General features: G+C 30.7%; 2 protein-coding genes across 2 annotated transcripts; one reads left to right on the top strand and one right to left on the bottom strand.

The window, feature by feature from the left end:
- Positions 1–333: 333 nt before the first annotated feature.
- LOC134232858 (homeobox protein engrailed-1-B-like) lies at positions 334–3783 on the bottom strand. Its single transcript, XM_062714833.1, has 2 exons — positions 3244–3783; positions 334–771 (listed from the first exon to the last, which is right to left on the bottom strand). Exons 1-2 carry the CDS (start codon positions 3620–3622, stop codon positions 461–463), a joined length of 690 nt encoding a protein of 229 aa, XP_062570817.1. The 5' UTR covers positions 3623–3783; the 3' UTR covers positions 334–460.
- A 12263-nt stretch (positions 3784–16046) lies between these two features.
- Positions 16047–17382, top strand: LOC134232857 (homeobox protein engrailed-1-B-like). The gene is made up of 2 exons (XM_062714832.1): positions 16047–16449; positions 16704–17382. Exons 1-2 carry the CDS (start codon positions 16122–16124, stop codon positions 17015–17017), a joined length of 642 nt encoding a protein of 213 aa, XP_062570816.1. The 5' UTR covers positions 16047–16121; the 3' UTR covers positions 17018–17382.
- The last annotated feature ends 4816 nt before the right edge of the window (positions 17383–22198 follow it).

Genomic DNA, 22198 nt, shown 5'->3' with positions numbered 1-22198 from the left:
TTTTAATTATCTTTGTTACGTGAATTCATATGTAATCATGGTAGGAAATATATTGTTATATAAATTCTACTCTTAAAAGTGAGAGAATCCTCTGAAAAAAATTGAGTTTTATACAGAAAATACAATTAAATCGCCTTTACTAGAAAAAAACCCAAACATATCGTTGTTATTTTGCACACTCCTACAAAACATAATCAAGCATCTATAACTCACAAATTCTTTACTTCACAAAAACCCTAGCCATTTTATTTAAGTTGTTTAAAATTTTTTTAAATTACGATCGTTGCAAATTTTTGTACTTTTTGAAAAATAGATGTACCGAAAGAAAAAGCATAAGTTAACATAGTTTTATTGCAATGACGATTAAAATACATGTACTTTGTACAAATGATAAATCAAAATACTTTTATAAATATATCAATAGAGAATGAAAATATATAAAGTATTCTCAGAATAAGCACTAGGAATCACCTTCGTCTGACAGTGTAACGGTGGAATGGTTATATAGTCCTTGTGACATCAAATTCAGGGCCAGGGCATTTTTAGCTCCTGTAGACTTTTTAATTTTAGCACGTTTGTTCTGGAACCAGATTTTGATTTGAGATTCGGACAGTTTGAGTTCCTCGGAGAGTTCTAATCGTCTTTTTTCTGTAAGATAACGACTTTCCTCAAACTCAGATTTCAATCTGTGTAGCTGTTCGGTGGAAAAGGCTGTTCTTGGTCGTTTTTCATCCGGGGTTTTCTTTTTCTTGATTTTCCGAGAACGTGGACCTAGATCAAAATAAACATTTTAATTTCCAAAAAAAATTACATGTCCACTTGCTAGTGAATGAATGCTTAAATATTCTAAAAGAAAAGTATAATTATGTGAATTATTTTTTAAAAATTAAATACACCAGTAGATTTTTCTATTTAATTTAGAAATATGAATGTTAATACATGTAATACATTAATTTTCTCCCAAGTTTTTTTATTTAAAATTCAAATATTTTTGATGAATATTCAATATGTGATTTAATATTTTTGATGTATGTTCAGGAATTTTCTATTTATTAAATATTATATAGTAAAAATATTTTCCATATAAAAATATTTAAATAAATGTTCTACATATAAAATATTAACAAGGATTGTAGACGGATAGTTCTGTTCCGTTTACATTATCGGCTTTCAATAAAGATTAGCTACAAATTTATCTACATATATACATATATAGCTATTTATTTTTCATAAGATAGACAATTTTTATGATAAACAGCATTACATAAATACAACAAATTGAAGTCTTTAATACAGCGACAATTTGAATTGTCCAATCTAGCCCTGTATTTAGATAAATGATCATGGAGGTAAATTACCAAACCCAGTTGCAGCTTTGTAAGTTGAAAACTATATGGACTGGGGAATAATGAGCTCCAATTAAGCCACAGCTGTGGCAACGCACTTTGAAAAAATTACGCACTTTGAAAAAATTTTTCAAAGTGCGTTAATTTTTGGGACCAGGTTAACGCACTTTGAAAAAATTTTTTTTTTTTTTCAAAGTGCGTTATATCACCATATTAACGCACTTTGAAAAAAAAAATCTGCATGGCTTAGTCAATATTCCTACAAATCTTAGGTATGATAAATTATCATTTGAACCTGATTTGATACTTTTTGTCCCCCGCTTGAAAAGTGGGGGATATTAATTTGGGTTTATCTGTACGTCCGTCCGTCTAGCTGTCCGTCCATCCGTCTTTCTGTAACGCTTTCGTTTCCACACGATATCTCGACAACCCTTTGAGCTTTTGCAATGAAATTTAACAGAATCCTTGTGGCCTTAGGAAGACCCCTTTTGAATTTGGGGTCAAAAGGTTTTAAAGAACTACGAAGGATATATTATTCTTCTATATATAATTCTCAAAAGTTAACATATTGGAATGATTCTTAAAATTTTTATAGATATTCATATGAATTTTCATAAAACTTTACTTATTTGGGATACCAAAGAGAGATAACTCTATAATTTTGGCAAAACATGTGTTTTTCACTATAGAAATCAACGGAAAACTGAAAATATTTTTAAAACATCTCCCCCCCCCCCCCCCCCCGTGAAACAAAAATTCCTTATTTACAGGTAATATGGACTGTCATTTTACAAATTTATGCCAAAGCTTTTTGTGTTTCACGGGGGGGGGGGGGGGGCATATGTTTATAGACAAAACACGAATAAAAAAATGCTTATTTTTCACCAATTTTAAAGCTATTTAAAACTAAATTATTGTATTTTATTAATTTATATATGCTTTATTTATTTGCGTAAAACATTATTAATACATGTTATCATATTTTTGATTATTTCAAAATATGGCGATTCTTGAAAGTTCATCACTATATCCCATCATACGTTGCGAGGGGATAATACTGTTGTCTATTTCTAAAATATAAGTCTAATTTCTTTTGTTTCATGAAATTTTTTTCAAAGTGCGTTAAATGTTTACATGGTGTAAAATTATGATGTACAGTCTTAACGCACTAAAAAATTTTTCAAAGTGCGTTGATTTGGTCCCATAAAAGTGCGTTAACCTGGTCCCAAAAATTAACGCACTTTGAAAAATTTTTTCAAAGTGCGTAATTTTTCAAAGTGCGTTGTAACACACCGCTGAGTGAAGAGTAATAAACATTGTGGGATGTCACATCAAGCTTTGTACCAACTTAGCGGGGTATGTGCCGAAAATTTCCATGTATACAAAAATGTCTTGACAATAAACATTCAATTTTGTAAAGGAATATTATCTATATAATAACAACGTTTATGTTATATTGTTCCTGTTTAATTCTTTGGTTCATACAACTTCCATCTAAGTTTTTTTGTTATGGAAAGAATGCTTTTTTTATCAATAAAAACAATATAGCAAAGTTATAAAATTATAGTTTAGGTGTCTTGTAGTTAATAAATACCATTACTTCATATTTTAATTCATTTAACTATACTGTTTTGGTTATATAAATAATTAATCATCAGATGTAAAACATTGTAAACAAATGATATGTTTTATAAACTTTCATTACATTAATAATCAAAACTTAAATGTTAATATAACTGCGATATTGTCCTTCTGACGTATTTTCTATTGATCAGAAGTCATAACGCATATTTTCTTAGATAAATAGAAAATACGTCAGAAAGATACCATAACAGAGTTCCTTGTTAGTTAAAATATGTAATTTATCTGGTTAGTTAACATATGTAATTAAAAGTACCCGATGAGGGTCTGTCGGAATATCTCGTACAGAACACCCATGCTGGCCACATGGGCTTTTCGTTTCCGTCCGACCCTGGGGAAGTGGCTACCGGACTGTTAGCTGCTGGATTAGAATCCGGACTGGAACAGACCGAGACTTGAGAGTCCGAGGGCGAAAGTCTGACAAAAGCAGACTCGTGTCTGTCTCTCTGTAGATCTAAACTGAGACCTGATGTGTTGATTGTTCTTGAACCTTTTCCAACAGTGGAAAACGCTGATAACCAGTGTCTCTTTGATGGTCCAAATGTGGGCTTTAAGATCTCATCGATTGAGAAATTTGAACATCTTGCAACAACTTGTTCGTTTCCCACTGGAACACGTTCTTCTTTGGAATCCATCGCGTAACACTTTACTGAAATTTCTCGCTATCCCGTAGAAATATTGATAACGTTTTACATGTCATTCGCACATCCAGATATTAGAACTAATCATAAAACTCCATAACATACATATTTTTCAATGCCAGAATAACTTTTTGGCCTGTTTGGTTTAGAAAAAAAAATTAACAAACAAGACCACAAGGGGGCGGGATTGTATGAACGGAGCAGCGACATCTAATTAAAAATACACCAATGGGAGTGGAAGGATGAAATGTTGTATTCTCCCTGGAAGGGTAGTGATCGGGTTATATCATTTGGTGATTGACGGGTTATGAAGGTCTGGTCTGGGTAGACGGGAAAAACGATACACAAAAATGCGCTCCGTCCATAAATTAGTCACAAAAGAGATGTCGCCCTGTCACTTGCTGGGGACTTGCGAGGAAACACGAGCTTCCGCTCCATAATGAGCGATAAAGTCATTTTCAACTTAATTTTTCTGGTTTTAATTTTTTCTGATGTTTAGAACATTATTCTGATTAAATATTTCTTTTTCAATTTTTTGGAAAATACGGGAGCTTTTACTTTTAGTCTTTTTTCCACCGAAAAATACTTATCTTTTAAAATTTAATATTGTATTTAATACAAGAATATTTGTAACTAATACTTTTTTCAAAACAAAGCAAATAAATCACCGTTTAGAAGAAAGAAAAAACTACAAATTAAAACGAAAAAAGTGTAGAAAAAAAAAAAGAAATTTAAAATCTAACGAAAACAATGGAAAACTGAAACCAAGCCTTAGGCTTACAAAAAAATTGATAATAAATTAAAAAATTATTTTAAAAAATAAAAAAGAATGAATCAAATTAAGTGGTACATTTCAAATGAAATAGGAAAATTGTTGATTTTCCTTTTTCTTCGACTGAGTTTGTCAATACTTCAAACAGAAGGATTTTCCAGTGAAATTCTTCAATAAAATTGGAGGAGACAGGAGATTAATAACCCCGACCAGATTACGGGGTCTGAGGACCCGCAGAAGACAGAGAGATATCATTTTATTGGTCATTAATATACATGATTAAATTCACTAATGATGGGAAAAGAAAACTAATTACCTGTAAAATCATTGGATCAAGACGGCCAGGGCAGCCTTTACCCGAGGCATTGTGTAGTGGTTTGTGTCAATATTAACACGTTACAAGATCAACTTCTACCAAACTGGAGCGTTCGGTGATAAAATGTCATTACCAGCTTTCTGTAAATTTGGAAACCAATCTGCACCATCAACCTCATTTTAAAAATAAGTTTTTTCGACATAAGTATAATGTCTTTACATATTAGATGCTTGCTTAGATATAAAGATAAATATGTTATCTTTTTATTAGTAAATGTGTATTTGAGTAACACGTAAGAAATGTAAACCCAATACATTGACATTTAATTGTGAAATTCCTACAAGGCAACTCCCCAAAGGAACAATCCTAGATTTCCAGTAAATAAATTTTACAGAAACATTTCTTAATTATTTTCAAATTATTTTATCAAATTAAAAAAAACTCTCTATTTATGATGCCCTGAAAGTCGCAATAAATCTTACTGACTTGTGACTAATAAATTCGAAATATCATGATAAATGATCTTTTAAAAGTTTATGTTAAAACTGCATATTGCTATTTTCAACACTTTTTAAAATTAAATCCAAAATAAAGAAGGTTTATTATCCATCAATCAGCGACATTTGATCAGCTATGCTTGTTATCGGAGTATAGACAGATAAGTTTAATTGTTAGACACAGATCAGAGGACACTTAACGAAGGCTCGAGAAAAATGTCCACAGGAACTATTACGGAAGCTTAGAAATTAAAACAGACACAGACCATTATTAGTTATCTGACAGTTCGTGCGCCATCAATATGTCATCGCCTTATCTGACTCTAAGACCTCTCTAAGGACTCTGAGCCGGAGAGAAACGAGTCATCAATTAAATCGAGAGGTAGATTATTTTAAAGGTTCCTTAATAATAATTTTAATATCTAAATAGTATTCTGAATCAAAAAATACATTTGCTTTGTGAGAAAAAAAGCAAGTTGGCGGCTTCCTATTTGAAATAATAATTATATCTACTCGGGCCTCCCCTGTATTTCATTTGCAAAATATTGTATTCTAGAAGAAGAAGAATAAATACAATGAAACAAGAAATTATATATTTTTAGGTTAACGTATAAAACAGATCATTTGTTTATAAATTAGAATTTTTATAAAGCAAATTAAACTGCATGTGCATATATTTTTTCCAAAAAAAAAAGATGATTAAAAGTTGCTCTTTTATTACCCCGGCATCAATTACAAACTACCTTTAATTGCAATGTTTGAATAGAATAACTAATGCCAAAAACTTGAGACAAAAATTAACAATTAAGTGAAAATGTGCAAAGTAAATAAATAGTTTCTTTGAAACGCAGAATAAAAAAAAAATAGATTTGTTGTTCTCGAAAAAAAAAAATCAAGGACTCAAAAATGAAAAAGAAATCCATTACTAGTATTATGTTTAACTTTCTTTCCTCTTAATCTATTGTCGCATAGATATGTTTAGTTTAATTCAATGTTTATAGATTGCATAAATGGGACTAAGTTAAAATTTTAGTTTGTCTTTTTCCTGAATATCAATGTTAAATACGCATAAAACACAAATTTGTTTATCGGTTATAGTTTAACTATTGCTAGAAAATAGGACAAAATGAAATTTTAGAAACAACTCAAATTTGTGATCAACAGATGAGCATTATTTATTTTCAAATTTGACATGATAATTTATTTATTTCAATTTTTGATCACGTGTATACATATACAGTCATAATGTATGCTATGTACTTAAGTTTAACCCTTCATCTTTCACAGCGATGATTTCCTACAGATAGGGCCTAATGAAAGAGAGAAAATATTTTTCAGTTCATCAATTGCTACTTTAATCATTATCACTTGATGAAGGGTTCTTAAAGTTTTTTTCATAGAAAGGCTTTACAAGAAAATATTTATTATTTGTCTTATTTTGATATTAATATCTTTAAATGTTATTAAAAATAACTCGGAGACAACCGTTCATTTGATAAGACGGGTTTATCTACAATGTATATAAGTATAAAATTGGCCACATGGCTTTTTTCTCTCCCTTTCTGCCATCTCGGGCCTGTTTATCTACCACAATCACCAAATCTATTTAATTAATTGGAAAATTTATACATTTTGCTCACGTTAATCGTGGGAAAGTGTAGAACAATTGAAGACACATGGAAAAGGAGGTAGAAGGCTTCTATCGGGGCAATTTTATGCGATCTTTGCTAAATCAAGCTTGGATGATTTGCCTATATCGTAATGTGCTAAGACATTCCAATCATATTTTGCTTAAGCGTGAATTTCTTATCTAAATTAAGTTTCATTGAAAATATTCTTCAATGAAATCAGTTTTATTAAAACTTGTACGATGTAACACATAATCCCAGATAATTAATAAGTAATTCTTAAAACAACCAAATACCCTTATTTAAAACATAATAATTTATCCTTTACAAAATCCCAAACAATTAAGAAAAACAAGTATTTGAATACATATAAATAAAATTTACAGCTTAACATCTATGTGTACTTTCAAGGCGCAAAGGTATTTTTATTTCTTTTTTTCAAAACGCGTATTAAAGTGATCTCCAAAATTATTTCTCTTTTAAAATACATGCATCATATTTAGTCAGATTCCCCTTTCTTCTTAATTTGATCTGTGGTATGAAGAATTCTGTTTGAACTGATTTTGCATACTCGACGAAGAAGACGTGATTTGGGTACATTCTTAATTGACAGAGAATGAAGGGCACCTCAGGTAGATTTGACAGGTGTTAGGTGTATATGCTTATTAATTTGTCACAGATGAATTGGCGATAGTAATACCCGGTAACTATACATGGGAACGTTAAGTGTATCGTGACTGGGGTATTGCATGATTTCATTAATGCAGACATCTCTTACTTAATTAGACTCCTAATTATCACCTAATGATTGCAAGTCGCTAAAGTCTCTAGTAAGCTGACTTGAAAAGAGTTTGTTATAGAGTTTCTGTAGGTCTTCCCTAATTCTCTAATTCATTTGCTTCTATCATACTCCGGTTTTGTATCAAAAGTACTTCAAATGACAATCTTCCACAAACAAAACCTTCAATTTTAACAGGAAGTATGTTCTATTAATCCTGTACAAACAATCAATTTTTAAATGATTACAATAACTATGTAGAAGACAATTTTCCATCGCTTTTCTACGAAAAAATATCCATTACAACACGCTCCTAATAGTAGTTAATGATACAAGGAATATTCAAACTGAAATATGGAGATAACGAACAGTATCAAAATTTAATTAATGTTTATTGAAAAAAATACAAAATAGTAGCAGTGATCCCGGACGTCTTTAAATACCAGAGATGGATAAGGTACAATGGAGGAGTAAGCGTGCCCCGTCGAACGGTCAGACCAGCCGTACTTCATAACTCCATTTGTACTTCATTGATAACAACAAATCACTTGTTTAACAAGGAATTTTAAAGCATTTTTTTACTTCCAATTGTTTTTTTTTTACAATTCATTTACTTTGTGGATTTGTTTATATCTATATTACTTTACAAACCGAAATTTAGTATACAACCTTGTTAAGTTTTTGTATTTTCAAATTTCAAAGAAATTCTCAAAATGAAAAACATTAAGCTTGTTATTGTTATAAGAGTATATTATGTTTTATTCAAAAGCCAACGTTTAAACTTTCTTCTTTATTTAATTATTCAGTATATTATATATATAATATTTGTATCTTCAAAGATTAACTTGGCTCATTGTTAAAAGACAGCACATTAACGGTTTTTACTAGTAAAATATGCAAAATATCAAGCAGATGTGTCAGACTCTGTATTTTCGTTTATTCCAAGCCCATTGGGATACATCCAATCGACATTAGAATGAAAATAACCAATGTTAATCGTCAATAAGTGAGATAAATCGTCGATTCTAAATGTCGAGTTGAAAACCACAGCTTTTCTTTTCTTCTTGATCCTTTCATGTATAAGATTTTGAACAAGTTCTGCTTCACATGAATAAAAAATAGTTCTCATAGTATCTGGGCGCAAATTATTATCCATGCAAATTCTAATGAATTGTTGGAAGACCTGGTCTTCAAAAACAACATAGATATTTTCAATCAGAAACTCGAGCATCTTCTCAATATCAACTTCAGAGTACTTATGTGGAAAATATGAATGTTTTTTTAACAAAATAATTTTGCAAATGACCAATAACAAGGTTAGTAAAAGATTTACGTATTCCATTTTTATTGAAAAAGCTGATGTCAATGATGTCAAATAGCTTGCACTTTTAATCATCGCGGGAAAAAATGGTTGTATATAAAGTTGAAAGTAGTAAGTTTTTTATGTTGTTTATGTTGGTCAAAGCTTATGATTTTAAATTTTCCAAAAGTTCCCTGGAATTTTTAGTATCAACTTCTCAAATATATTGTTGCACAGTACTTCCGAAGTTTCCCCATTTATTACAGAATGCATTTTAGTGAGGAGTAAAGAAAGAGGCTTGGTAGAACATTTACAGGAACCCACTATGTATTTGTAAGGATTTTTATGAGGTTTTGGAATCCACTATAGATATGATTATTCAAATTCATTCCGATTGTTAGGAATATTAAAAATATTCAAAACTGACATATGATTTTGAGAAATTTCTCCTCAGAAAGGGAGCTATGGTATAAGTTAGATTTCCACTTAGAGAGTTAAATCCCATTTCCTCTAAATACAATTTAAATAATGAGCCTTACAAACAAAAAGAAGTTGTTTCCTGATTTTTTTTCCACAGGGACCAGGACATACTGATCGAAATTATCTAATTCTTTTTTTTTTCACTTCTGAATTATTGAAAACAGAAGGAAAGTTGGTTTTCATTCTGCCCTTCAATCGCTTAATGCGGGATTTTAACATACACCTGATATATTTAATCCAATTTGACAGCGTGACAAGCTTTCTTATAATAAGATTTTGACAAATTCTGCTTCATATATATGAATACATAGAGCTTTGTTCCTGATCCAAGATAAGATAATTTTTAAGTTATACAGCTTCTGAAATTAATTCGTGTTCTTATATTTGTTGTGAATCATTTATATAACAAGATGTGAACTTATTTGCCTTCACAATCGAGAACAACAATTCTATTTAAAAAAGGGACAAAATATGCCAACTAGTTTTCATGCAATAAACTCTGATTGAGACACCTCTCAAATATCACAAAAGGAGTAGGAAAGCAATCAAAGTTTAGAGTATTTATCAAATATTGTAGTTTTTGATTCACTAGAAGTTGCAATACTCTAGCAAATGTGCTTGACACCCCGTTCAACGACTATTTATGAAAAAAAAAATTACAAAAATTCAGTGGGTCAAAATTTGATTGAACAAGAGGTAAGTTATATGACTTCAGTTTTCGGAATGTCAGTGTCTTTCGGACTTTTGTTAAATGTGAAGCCTTTATGTAAGAATTTGTCACCTCCAGAGGAATAAGTAGTTAGGCGATTCTTCCTAATGTAGAACAGTAATTATACTTCTGTAATCTCGGCCTTACACCCGAGGCTCCCGGGATATTAGACTGTACTAACGGTGTTATTAACGACGTCACCTCTCATCCCGCAATATCTCTACATACAATCGGGTAGCCTCGGTATCTTTTGATCAGGACAATGAGACAATTACAGTTACTAAGGATTAGTCATTCTTTAATCTACTTCCTGTCAGTCGTTACTTACCTATATACTGATGGATTAATTCTGTGAAATTCGAATAAAACCACCCTGAATAAATATATACAATAGATTGATTCTTAATAAGAAATTAACGGCTGAAACCATTGCAGAAAAATAAAACTGGCATAACCGGACTGTGTATTTTTCCGAAAAGGTTGTTATCGTTTATCCCACATTGACAAAGAAAGAAAGACATTCCATTGATAATAATTATGTCTGAATAAATAATCGTACAATTAGTTTCAAAAAGTAAAATATAATAACGTTTGGTACAATATTATATTTTCATTGATCGAAGAACAAACTGCTTAAGAAAGCTTTCATATAAGTAGATGGCAATTAAAAACTTGTTCTTACTGTTTTAATGTTAGTGGATTGATTAAGCAAATTGGATTTCACAAGAATTAGAAAATAATCAGTTGATGTAAATGTATCTGTTTAAATTGTTTTCTTTGAAAAGCTGTTATAAATATTTTCACTGTCACAACGTCATGGATCCTACATGTGGCCCTTGGACCTCTGACAATCTTCATTTGAATTATACGGGTTGACTATTGTGACTTTTTAAAGGGGATATGATATTACAACTCCTTAGAGTTTTTATAATCTCTTGGATCTTAGTCTTTAATGGTACCTGATCCCCCTCTGATGCTTTTAGAAATCCGTATCTACTCAACTCTCAATTTGAACTGACTGAATGGGCTTTAAAGCTTTTAAGCTTAAGGATGCTTTAATAAGCCCCTTTCGTTCACATATATCAGGTAACAAATACATTGAGAGTCTACTGCTAATCTTTTGTCTTTTTTAACAGGTCAACTTAAAAAAAATGAGTTTATTCAAGGCTTCTATGAGTAGATAAGGACCTCTGAAGTTTGTGAGGATGATACAGATAAACAAATAATAATTTTTGTCAGGTTTCTTAAGAGTTTGAAGTAAAACTAGCTGTCTTTCACTTGCTTCTGCGGCGATCTTGAATACGGAGCTCCTACGAGGAAGTCTGGGAAATTACGTGTATTCGATACATCTCAATCTTTTGCTCATGTATTGTAAAAAATCAAAAAATAAAAAATATAAAAAAGGGGGAAATAATAAAAAAAGGGCGGATCGCTTCTGTAAATAATTCAACATTGTATGCGGATTTTCGAGTTTTTCAATATTTATTTCTTTTAAGCAGAAAAGTATAACTAACATTGAAACGAAGCTTAAAGGGTTAACCATGTCTTATCGCCCTGATGTAGTATTATCTTTGTTAATTTACACGTATCTAGTTCTATCATCGATTCTCCAGTTAGTTTCCTTTAATCCTTAGATTAACAGCAAAACTTTCATTTAAGAATTTGTTTTTGATGTCAAAAGTAGTCAACAATGATGGCCGTATACAGCTGTTTACCGAGAATTGTTCTGGCTGCTCTACTCTATCTTTGGCGGTGTTTGAATGTATTCATTATTTTAGATTTACAAGAAAGGTTTTTCAAAACACCTTGAAACATTGAGTTATTACCTTGTATAACGTGTAATATAGCTCACAATTTCCAGGTTTATCTGAAAAGATGGCGCATCCGTTTTCAAACCTACATTTAGTAGGAAATATACTTACGCCATAGATACATGTAGGTTTCGGGTTAACTATCTTAACAGAGAAAAAGAAACATTCTAACATGTTGTGCTTGTATTATGCTTGATTTCAAACTCAAATTTAAAATCGTGTTAATTATATAAATTTTGTGTATTATATTCCAGTCTTTTACAATTATACCCGTGACTTTTAGACATCTCTCGCCTGAATACAGCACCATTTTCCAACTGACTATTTTTTATAGTCTGATCAATAGTGTTGATGTACATTTTGATTATAGAAGATTTTTAAGAACAAAATGTTAGAAAAATATTGATGAACAGAGATGAAACATTATATCATTTAATAATCTTTAGCAGAATTTGCATGTAAATTGTTTAATTTTTAATATATTCAAGCTGTTCCATGGCTTATTATTAAACAATTAGTTTTGTATTTCAAAGAAATCGAATATTTTTAGGGCTAACTAAATCAATTTGATCGTCGGATATTCAACACATCATAATTACCGTAAAAAGTTAAATTGTCAAGGAGTCGTTTAACTGTGTGCAAACAAATATTAATTTCAGATGAAAAGTAAATCTTTATAACCTTTTTCGTAATGATGCGCCAAATTAATCTTGATAAACTTAGGATTTTTATTACTATTCCACGAATGAAGTTTTGAAATATGGCTAATGAATAATAATCAGCGGAGTTAAATTTTCATAACACGGCAATGATACGAGATTTTTCGCATTACTTGATTCTACTAAGCGATCGGAGCGTCGATTACTTTGTCGTCGCATCTGCTACTCACCAAAAAGCGGAACTTTTGTATCGTGTCGGAACAAAGATTAGCAAAACAACACCATATGACTAAAAACCAAAAAAAGGGGTGCAAATCATGATAAATTAGTTAAGATTACTTTGTCATAATCATCATTTAATTGGGTGTAAACTAATTAAAGAGGAAACTTTTCTCGTTAAAGTGTTTTCGTTTTCTGACTAAAATGCTCTTTGTGAGTTGTTCTCTTCCACAGCCAGATCTTGGTTGTAAAAATGAAAAATCAAAATTTAAAAAGTATTCAGGGAATTTAAAACTTGATATGAAACATGGAGATAACGAAAAGTGTTCAAGATCAAAAGTCCATAAAACAATTCAAAATAAGAGCAGGGCAAACACGGACGTCTAAAACCTCCCAGATGTACATGGGATCAGGTGCCATTTAGGAGTGAAAATACCATGCCGACCGGTCACACCCGCTGTGTGCTCCTTTTCATGATCGGAACATAACGGAAAAATCCGTCATCAACTCAATGTATAAATGACGGCCTAACAATAAGTATGAAAAACGTCAGTCAGCATTTGACTCAGTGATAAATTGCATTTGCTGACATGTCATTATATTCCACCATAAAACCTACGAAACGAAACTGTTCTTGTTTCATCAACTTATTTGTCAATAATTTACCTCGTTTTAGAAATTGTTCATACGTAGAGCACAAATATCTAGGTACGGGCTTCTCTTAATTAATTTAGTTAAATTTAATTTTTTTATTGAAAACAATTATCATTCACGCTATGAAAAAATAAACATTGTATCATTGTAAACCATATTATAACATTATTTATCAATGTAATGTGTTATAACAGAACAATTCACAAGTATGTTTAAAAAAATCACATTTATAAATAAGCTTTTTTGGAGAGAAAATAAAAATAAATGGAAATAAATTTTTAAAAATTAATAAATTCTGAAATTCTGAAAAAAAAAATATAAAAATAAATGAATGAATGAATAAAAATAAATGAGAATCCCATTTTAAATTTCGATTTCAAATCCACTTATACAAGGTACATAGAAAAAAAAGATCACAGTCGTAATCCATATTTACATTATATGATATGGTTAGATAAAGTGAATTTTTTTTCGGCCGCAGAAAAGGGTAATTTTTTAAAGTACAATCATTTCACAGGTTCTCTGAATATACTTAATACACATCTACAAAAATAATTTGTACATCATGTTAATTAAAATCATAAATTCAGGGTTTGTTAACTATTATTTTCCAGTTTATATTTAAACGCATCAAACTCCTTCTAGAATTGAAGTTAAGGGATTGTGCTCAATATTTTAAAACTTAGACTTGTAAAATGTTGATGGAAATAGGTAATTCTAATTCCAAATTATTTATTTTTAAATTGATCATTTTAGTTATAAATTATTTTGTTAAAAATAAAAAAAGCAAGAAATCAATTGTATTGCAAGTAATTTTCGCTAACATTAATTTCTATTGAAAACAAATTGCCCAGAAAATATCTGTGTAATTAAACACATGAAATTGAACTGTGTAAATATATTATGTGAAAACTAATGCACATCGCATGTGTTACCTGTAACAAATTTACTTAGAATTTAAAATTAGTGTGTTAAGTAAATATTCTCAAATTTATGAAAAATTAGGGTTATATTACAAACTGCAATTTGAGAAATTTAATATAGATCAAGACTTTTACCAAGAAACAATGAACAAATAATGGTTAAATACCGGTATTCAATATTTAAGAAAAATCTCCCAAATTTCGTACACGTAAAACTATACTTTCTACCTTATCACTTTATTTCTTACATCAAGAATGGTGTTAAGATAATGTTTGTTTGTACATAATGCGTAATGTTCCGTAAACAAGTCTCATGTCAACACGTGGCAAAGATGGAATATAGATTTTATCAACAATGTTGATTTTAACTAGTTTAATGCCTGTGGTTAAAATTTTACAGTAAACATGCGTGCTAATTTTGACAGCCCAGTCTTCCATCTTTAAGATTTTAAATCAAGATTAACATTAAACTACTTCACAATAATTTGTATCAAATTTTACAGATATTTAACTTTCATTAAATTTATTAAAATCATGATCAGTTAAGTAACCACAATATTATGCAAAAACTCACTTTTCAAAAAAAGAAAATTCTGAAGATAATTTATTGATGTATAAAAAGATTGCATTTGAAAAGTTTAAGATCTAATTTGTTTATAAGTTTGGAAGTGACATGAACGAAATATTATATGCAATGAACTACTGATGGATTAAAATCATGGACAATTTATCAACCATTCATGAACTTTGCTTTGCATTTTGTTAATTAACTTAATTGCATCTGTAGTCTGAAAGGACGCACAATCAAAGTCTTCAAAGTCACTTTATTGATGTTTTGGGGGTATGAAATAGACATTGATACCTGCAAATTTCCGTCCTTGAAAAATTTCAAGAATTTTTCTTTTCAATGATTGAAATTAATTCCAGTTTTCAGGAACTCAAACATACTTCACTCATAAAGGAAAATACAAGCTACATCCTATAGAATAAATATGGTGCTACGACAATGATATTCGTTTTTGGATGTATACATTTATTTTCATTAATGTAATAAGATACATTTTCATGTAAGAAAATAATAACTTTTACAAAAACATTCTTATAAAATGTAAGAAAAGAATTTTTGAAAGACAATTTAACAGGGTAAGTTTAATTCCTTGATAATTTTCTAAACGACAATATCTCTTTTTGCCCTCTACTTTACATATTCATTAAACAAACTTATGTCATTTCTCACACGTGTTTCTCCCCTTGTCAGTGTTCTAAATAAATCAGAGAATCAAAGGGGATAACAATTGTAAGAGATTAAAGATGTTGAATAACGGAACTCATAAAACCAAAAACCTTATTCTTCTTCCTACTTCCGTATAATAGTGATTACCCGGGATATTGTCCGGACTAATATCTGTCGTAATGATGTGAAGTGATCAATCACGCATGTGCCAAACACGAATCAATTATTGTTTACTAAGTGTTAACACTATTGTCATTACAACTCGCAACGGGCCCAGTGCCATCTCTTAGCTTCCTCCGGGCATGCTTCATCAGCCGGGTCTTCTCAACGCTTTAGCCCCGCCCACTTTCTTCTGTAACTCCACCCTTTTCTCGCCTCGTTTCCATAAGAACTTACGGATTTTGAGTACATCTTTATACTTTTTGAATGCTAATTCAAGGTCAGAACTCGAAATTGTGAAACAACTATTTAAATAATTTTACATTTTTGTGGCATAAAGTTTTATCTTTAAAAATGACGGATGTAAAAGTGAAAGTTGAATTACAAAGTGATGGAGAAGATTATGAAATTGATATTGAATCGGATACAGACAATGTTCAAAGAAACCCCATTGACTTGTTAAGAAATGGACCGTTCACAAATTTCTCAATCGAAGAAATATTGAAGCCAGAGTTCGGCCTGCGGAAAAGACAGAGTGTTTTTGGTCAATTAAACAGACCTAGTCCCAAGTCTTCTCCAAAAGAACAAGATGAAAACAAGTCACCAGTCAATGTCTCTACAAAAGTGCTCCCCCTCCCTGCCTGGGTCTACTGTACCAGATACTCAGACAGGCCATCTTCTGGTAAGTTAATTAAAGATACTGTATATATAACACACCTGTAAGCCATTAATTCATCAGCAGTCGGATCATTTTTATTGTCATTTAATTCTGTTTACCAAAATTTATTTATTGACATTTCAGTAAAATTACGCTTATTTTTTTTTAACTTTAAGAATGTTATTTTGAAATTAACGGCAATTAATTATTACGATTAAAAAGATATTGAAAGTTATTATGCTTTGGTGCCAGATCTTATATCTTATTTTATCAAATAGGTCCAAGATCCAGAAAAATCAAGAAACAAAAGGAGAAATCCCCACAGGACGATAAAAGACCCAGAACGGCGTTCTCCAATGACCAGCTTCAAAGGCTGAAGGTAGAGTTCGACAAGTGCCAGTACCTGACGGAACAGCGGCGATTAGAGCTCGCCAAAACCTTAAATCTCTCAGAGGGACAAATCAAGATCTGGTTCCAGAACAAGCGAGCTAAAGTCAAAAAATCTTCAGGAGGAAAGAATTTTCTAGCGCTCCATTTGATGGCCCAGGGACTATACAACCACTGCACAGTTCCAGTGGACGGAATGGAATAGTGTCGTAATTCTGACAAAATTCAGAGAACTTGAATATTTGTATAGTCATTTTTACAATGGCAAATTCAAAATCAAACCCTATGGAATTCGAAGCAAGGCTGTGATAAAAAACATAATGAAAAAAATGTTGTGTATATAGATACCAAATTGTATAGAAATTTACAAATTTTCATGATATATATTATACATAGTACTAGCGATGTTGGTACGTGTTTTTTTGCAAATGTGAGACGATATAGTAAATGTTTCCTATATATTTCTTTGTTGTAATTTGACTGTAACAAGGACCGTGATATCTATTTCTAGCGTTTTGTAAATGTTGTGATAGAAGTTTTATATTTATTACATTGTACAATTATATTATATAACAGAAAAAATAATAATAAAAGATCTAAAGCTTTAAAAACAATGTTAACATATTTTTCATGGAGTACTCTTTCGAAAATATGAAAAACTGATATAGATATAAATTGTAAAGTATGAAGAATAGCAATACTATCATTAAAAAGAAGAGTTATTAATATTTAATAATCTATAATTAGCTATAGATTCTTATATAGTTAAAAGTTATCAACCTATACATGCAGTGTAAAGTTGTGCAAAGTTATAATTAAGGAAATTCGTTGAGTTATCAATCTGTTCAAGCAATTTGAAGAGTAAAGAAGAGCAAACATGGACCTCTTAAACACAGAGGTGGGGTCAGGTGCCATGGAGGAGTAATCATCCCCCGATCATCCTCACACCCGTCATATACTCCTTGTCATGATCGAGTCATTGAAAAATCCGTTGAAAATTCAGTTGGGTAATGGGGGGTAACAATTGGTATTTAAGAAGTCAGTCAGCATGCGACTTAAAGTAATAGTTATCAATCCGTATATACGTAGTGTAAGTTATCTATGGAAAGTATAATATACACGCTAAGTTTTCTATGGTAAGGGTAATAGCTATTAATCTGTGCACGCAGTGTACATTAGGAATGGTAAGTGTAATTAGCTTTCAATCTGTACACGCTGTGTTAAGTCACAGATCTGGATTTCTTCTATCTCTATTTTATCAAAAAGGTGAAAAAAGTTTTTTTTCTGTTGTGAATTGACAATTTCCTTTCATTAGGTCATTTGAAAACGTTCAGGATTAGTTTAACGCCCAAGGTATTAAATTAATCGATGATATTTTATTTCGTGGAACACACATCGCAGTTTAAAATCTAATTTTTTCAAATAGCTCTTTTTACTGACAATCAACTGATTAGTGTCATCAAAATTGTGCATTGAAATAAGAGAAATATCCATTTAAACCTTAATGACTTTCCATTCAAAAGGCTTTTGAATTAAGATGGATGATTGTATTAAACAGTCATAAACTATAAATGGAGAAAATCTTTATTAATATCCTCGTAATAATTTGTTCCTTCAATATAAAATTTGATAAAGAAAAGATTAGAAAAAAATTTTGTCATGTCCAGCCAGCGAAGGAAATAAAACTGTTGGTTTTTTTTCTTCGATATCAAATGCTTTTCAATGATAAAAATAGATTTGAAAGAACTGTATTTTTTAGAAAAAAAGAATTTTATTCATCAATATTTTTTGCTATTAAGTATGAACTCTTTTTTTCGCCCTCCTCATTTTCCCGGCCTAGGGTTCATATCGCCATGGAGTGCAATACAATACATCAATATACAGACTCACAAAAAAGTTATTTCAAATTATTGTACTGTATTTTAAAGAGAGATTTCTATCAGTTTTTTGCAGAGCTTATAGATATGAATCCAAAGACTTAATTATTAATTAAATTGCATTAATTATACACGGATATAGATTTATCAAGACAAATCCTATTTTAAAAATTGATTTTGGCCTCAAAGAACTAAAGGGAAAGGCTAGCATCAAACACAGGTTTTATGTTAAAAAAAAGTTCCTTAAAAATATAGGGTTTCTTTTTAACATATTCCCTTTACGGTCGATGTAAATACAAGACAAAATCATTTTCAATTTTCACCACCTAATGATGGATGTTATCTTTGGAATTTTGGTAGTCTGTGGAGACTCTGGAGACACGCGACACGGACCAGTCACTTCCTAAAACCAAACAGATTGCTTGGTCATTAAAACGTTTGGTTCATTTCACACAAAAACAAACATCGTTAGAGCACGTGTAGAAATGAGAAAACCTGATAAAAGACCGGACCTGATTTGACAGAGCAAGAACAACAATTATTTCTCTCCCTGTATCTGTTTATCTTGACAATTCTGAACTTCATGTGGCTTTGTAAACCATTTGATTTCAGTCCTTGTTCATATATCCAATTTATATTAAATAAATTCACCCAGTTTTTAAGAATCAATTTTTATTATTTACACGTTGTCTAGTTTAATGAAGATGGTAAGGACGATATATATATGACATTTTTATTAGGTGTAAAATATTTTGATTCACTGATTTTGAGGTAGATTTTCGATTTCCGCTCTTCCGTTTGACTAACTCTGTTTATGACTCAATTTCTATGAGTCAAATCTTCAAGTCCTACTGTTCAGTGCCGAATTTGTTTGACTAACTAGAAAGCATAAAAAATGTACATGTATACCAGAAATCAAAATATGTGTTAATAAACATTGAAATTTTTAATCTTAATTGTATTACTTATATATATTTACAAGATCACAACTTTTCAATATCTTACAATAATTATTTAAGAAAATCTTTTTATGTAAATATAGATATGTCTTAAAAGCAATTCGCCAGATTTTTTGTAGTCTAATGTTTATACAGATAAACATTTAACACATGACGTTTTGTTAATTTGTGCGATTTCCCATCTCTTTAGATAACGTTTTGCCCTCGGATATTTGCTCTTACGTTGTTCTTAAATTACATTTAAAATTTTTACATCGATTTTGGCACTTGTAAAACCGATTATGAATGCCCGCTGAAATACGAGTCAAGCAGTTAATTTGAACGCGCTGTCTCTATAGTTTATATGGCTACAACTACTGACTGTAACAGCCATCTTATTAATTTGATCAGCTTTGTAAAAAATAGTTACATAATCTGATAATATCCAAAACGAAATACTTGAAACTATATACAGATAAACAACTTTAAGTTACGGCGAAACAATCTTCATTCTTATTTAATGTAATGAAAATTGTAATGTCAGTGATAAACATACAATCTACAAAAGTTAACCTTAGATGTTTTTTACAATTAGGGAATTTACACAAATCATAGCTTTAAAAAGAAAGAAAACCATAACTTTTTAAAAAAGATCTTTATGCTCAGCATATTCATAAGGTTTAACATATATAATTAAATAATTATTCATTATGTTATCAATTCAGAATGTGTAATTTCAAAACGTAGGCAAGAAAAAAAAATTAAAAATTGCACATCTATAACATAACAAAAGAAATCTAAACATATTTCGCAGAAGAGTCAAGATTCAAATAATGGGAATACGAAACTATTAATTACAGCATTAACTGAGGTAATGATAACCGAGTTTTGAGTATAAACTATTATGACGGCAACAGATAGAAGAATAATGCCTTAAGCACGGTCATACCCACTTATTTAACCCCTATTAATGAAACTCTGGCACAACAAGTAATTAAGTGTCATCATTTATAATAATAAGATGCTACTGCAGACAGGAGTCTTGTTAATTGAAAATAAAGTGATTCGGGAATTCGGGAGGCGTGACCGTCAGGTTTCTGCGTTGTATATCATACTGCCAAACAGTGCTGACCTTCGGTGACACGAGGGGGAGGATGGGACGGATGAAGAATACTAATAGTGTATCCTGTTTCAGTCGCCAAAATGATCACTTCCTTTGTTCCTGGGTCAATATGTCTTACAGCTATTATCTGACATTGATACTTATTTCTACCCCGTAAACAGTAGCGGACTCAAGCTTGAGAGATGATGTTCTATCATTTTATTCAGTTAGAAACAAAAGATATATATTTCATTTGAAATATAAATTTATTGACATACTTTAAAACGTAATTTGTCAATCTGATTTTCTGATTTTTTTAAAATCATTTCGAATTGAAAGTGTTATAATTTTAAACAATAAAGCTAAGCACTAGATTTAAATAATTATAAGCAGAGATAGCATACAGTTATTGTATTGTATTGACGTTTTCACATATGGTGTTTTAAGAAGCTCTCATCATGTCTTGAGCACGATTTGGCCATATCATTATCTCGGTGATAATCCTACCTAATTTCCACTGATTTCGCCAATCGCACACACTATAGCAGACATCTTTGATCACAATGTACAGCACCTGATACGAGATGACATTCTTAATGAGAGAAGTCGTATTATCTGTCTCGAACGATAAATACAATGCTGGAAACATTTTGGAGCTCTCCAAAATCATCTCTTAAGTAGAATAAGCACATATAAACAAATTATTCTTTTTTTTAAAAAAAACATAGATATTCAATTCTTTATGGTAATTTAGTTAGGCAGTGCATTATAAAGGTAAATAAATTTACGATTTTTTCTTTTACTTATAGCCTTATTCTGAAACAGAAGGACATATGTGTTTTATCAGCATATTTATTCAGAAAAAAGTCAACTATATGATTAAAGGCTAGAAGAATAAGATACAAGACAAAGTTGGCAAACCATTCATGTATTGAACATGTTTATATGAAGCAGAAATCTTTTTAAAATCTTATTTTTGACAAGAAAATACTGGCCTTGGCCTTTAACTCGACATGTAGAGATATACCGGTATTACAGTGAAAATGAAATTAAAGTACCAATTTTTTTTCCATATTTTACTAGAAAATGACTTTTATGGTAATCGAACGACAAATATTTGAAAACCGTGATAATTTTAACTTTTCTATTGTTAATATCCCCCATTTGTGAACAATATACATGTACCCTTATCTCATGCAAATGGAGTTTTTTTTCAAGGTTGATTCGATAAGCAAGAACATGCTCTCCTTAAGAACATGGCGCAGTGGTAAGAGTGTGTGCTCTAGAGCTGTGTTGTAAGGATTATCTTCATATTCTCAAAGCCCATAGAGGGCATGGAGACCCTGGCATGTGGTGGCGTCTCCAGTTGAGAAAATATTCTCGAGAGGCTTGTTAATAATAAACAAACAAGAAAGCAAACTTAAGAACATTTTCAAAAAAAAGAGACAAGTAATTGCCAAAGAAGTTGA

Source organism: Saccostrea cucullata, unplaced genomic scaffold, assembly GCF_032062105.1.
Source record: "Saccostrea cucullata isolate Sc308-1 unplaced genomic scaffold, CSIRO_AGI_Scuc_v1 ctg307, whole genome shotgun sequence".
In the NCBI taxonomy this organism is placed as follows: Eukaryota; Metazoa; Mollusca; class Bivalvia; order Ostreida; family Ostreidae; genus Saccostrea; species Saccostrea cuccullata.
Note: the sequence above shows the minus strand (reverse complement) of the source record. Positions and strands in the feature narration are given on the sequence as shown.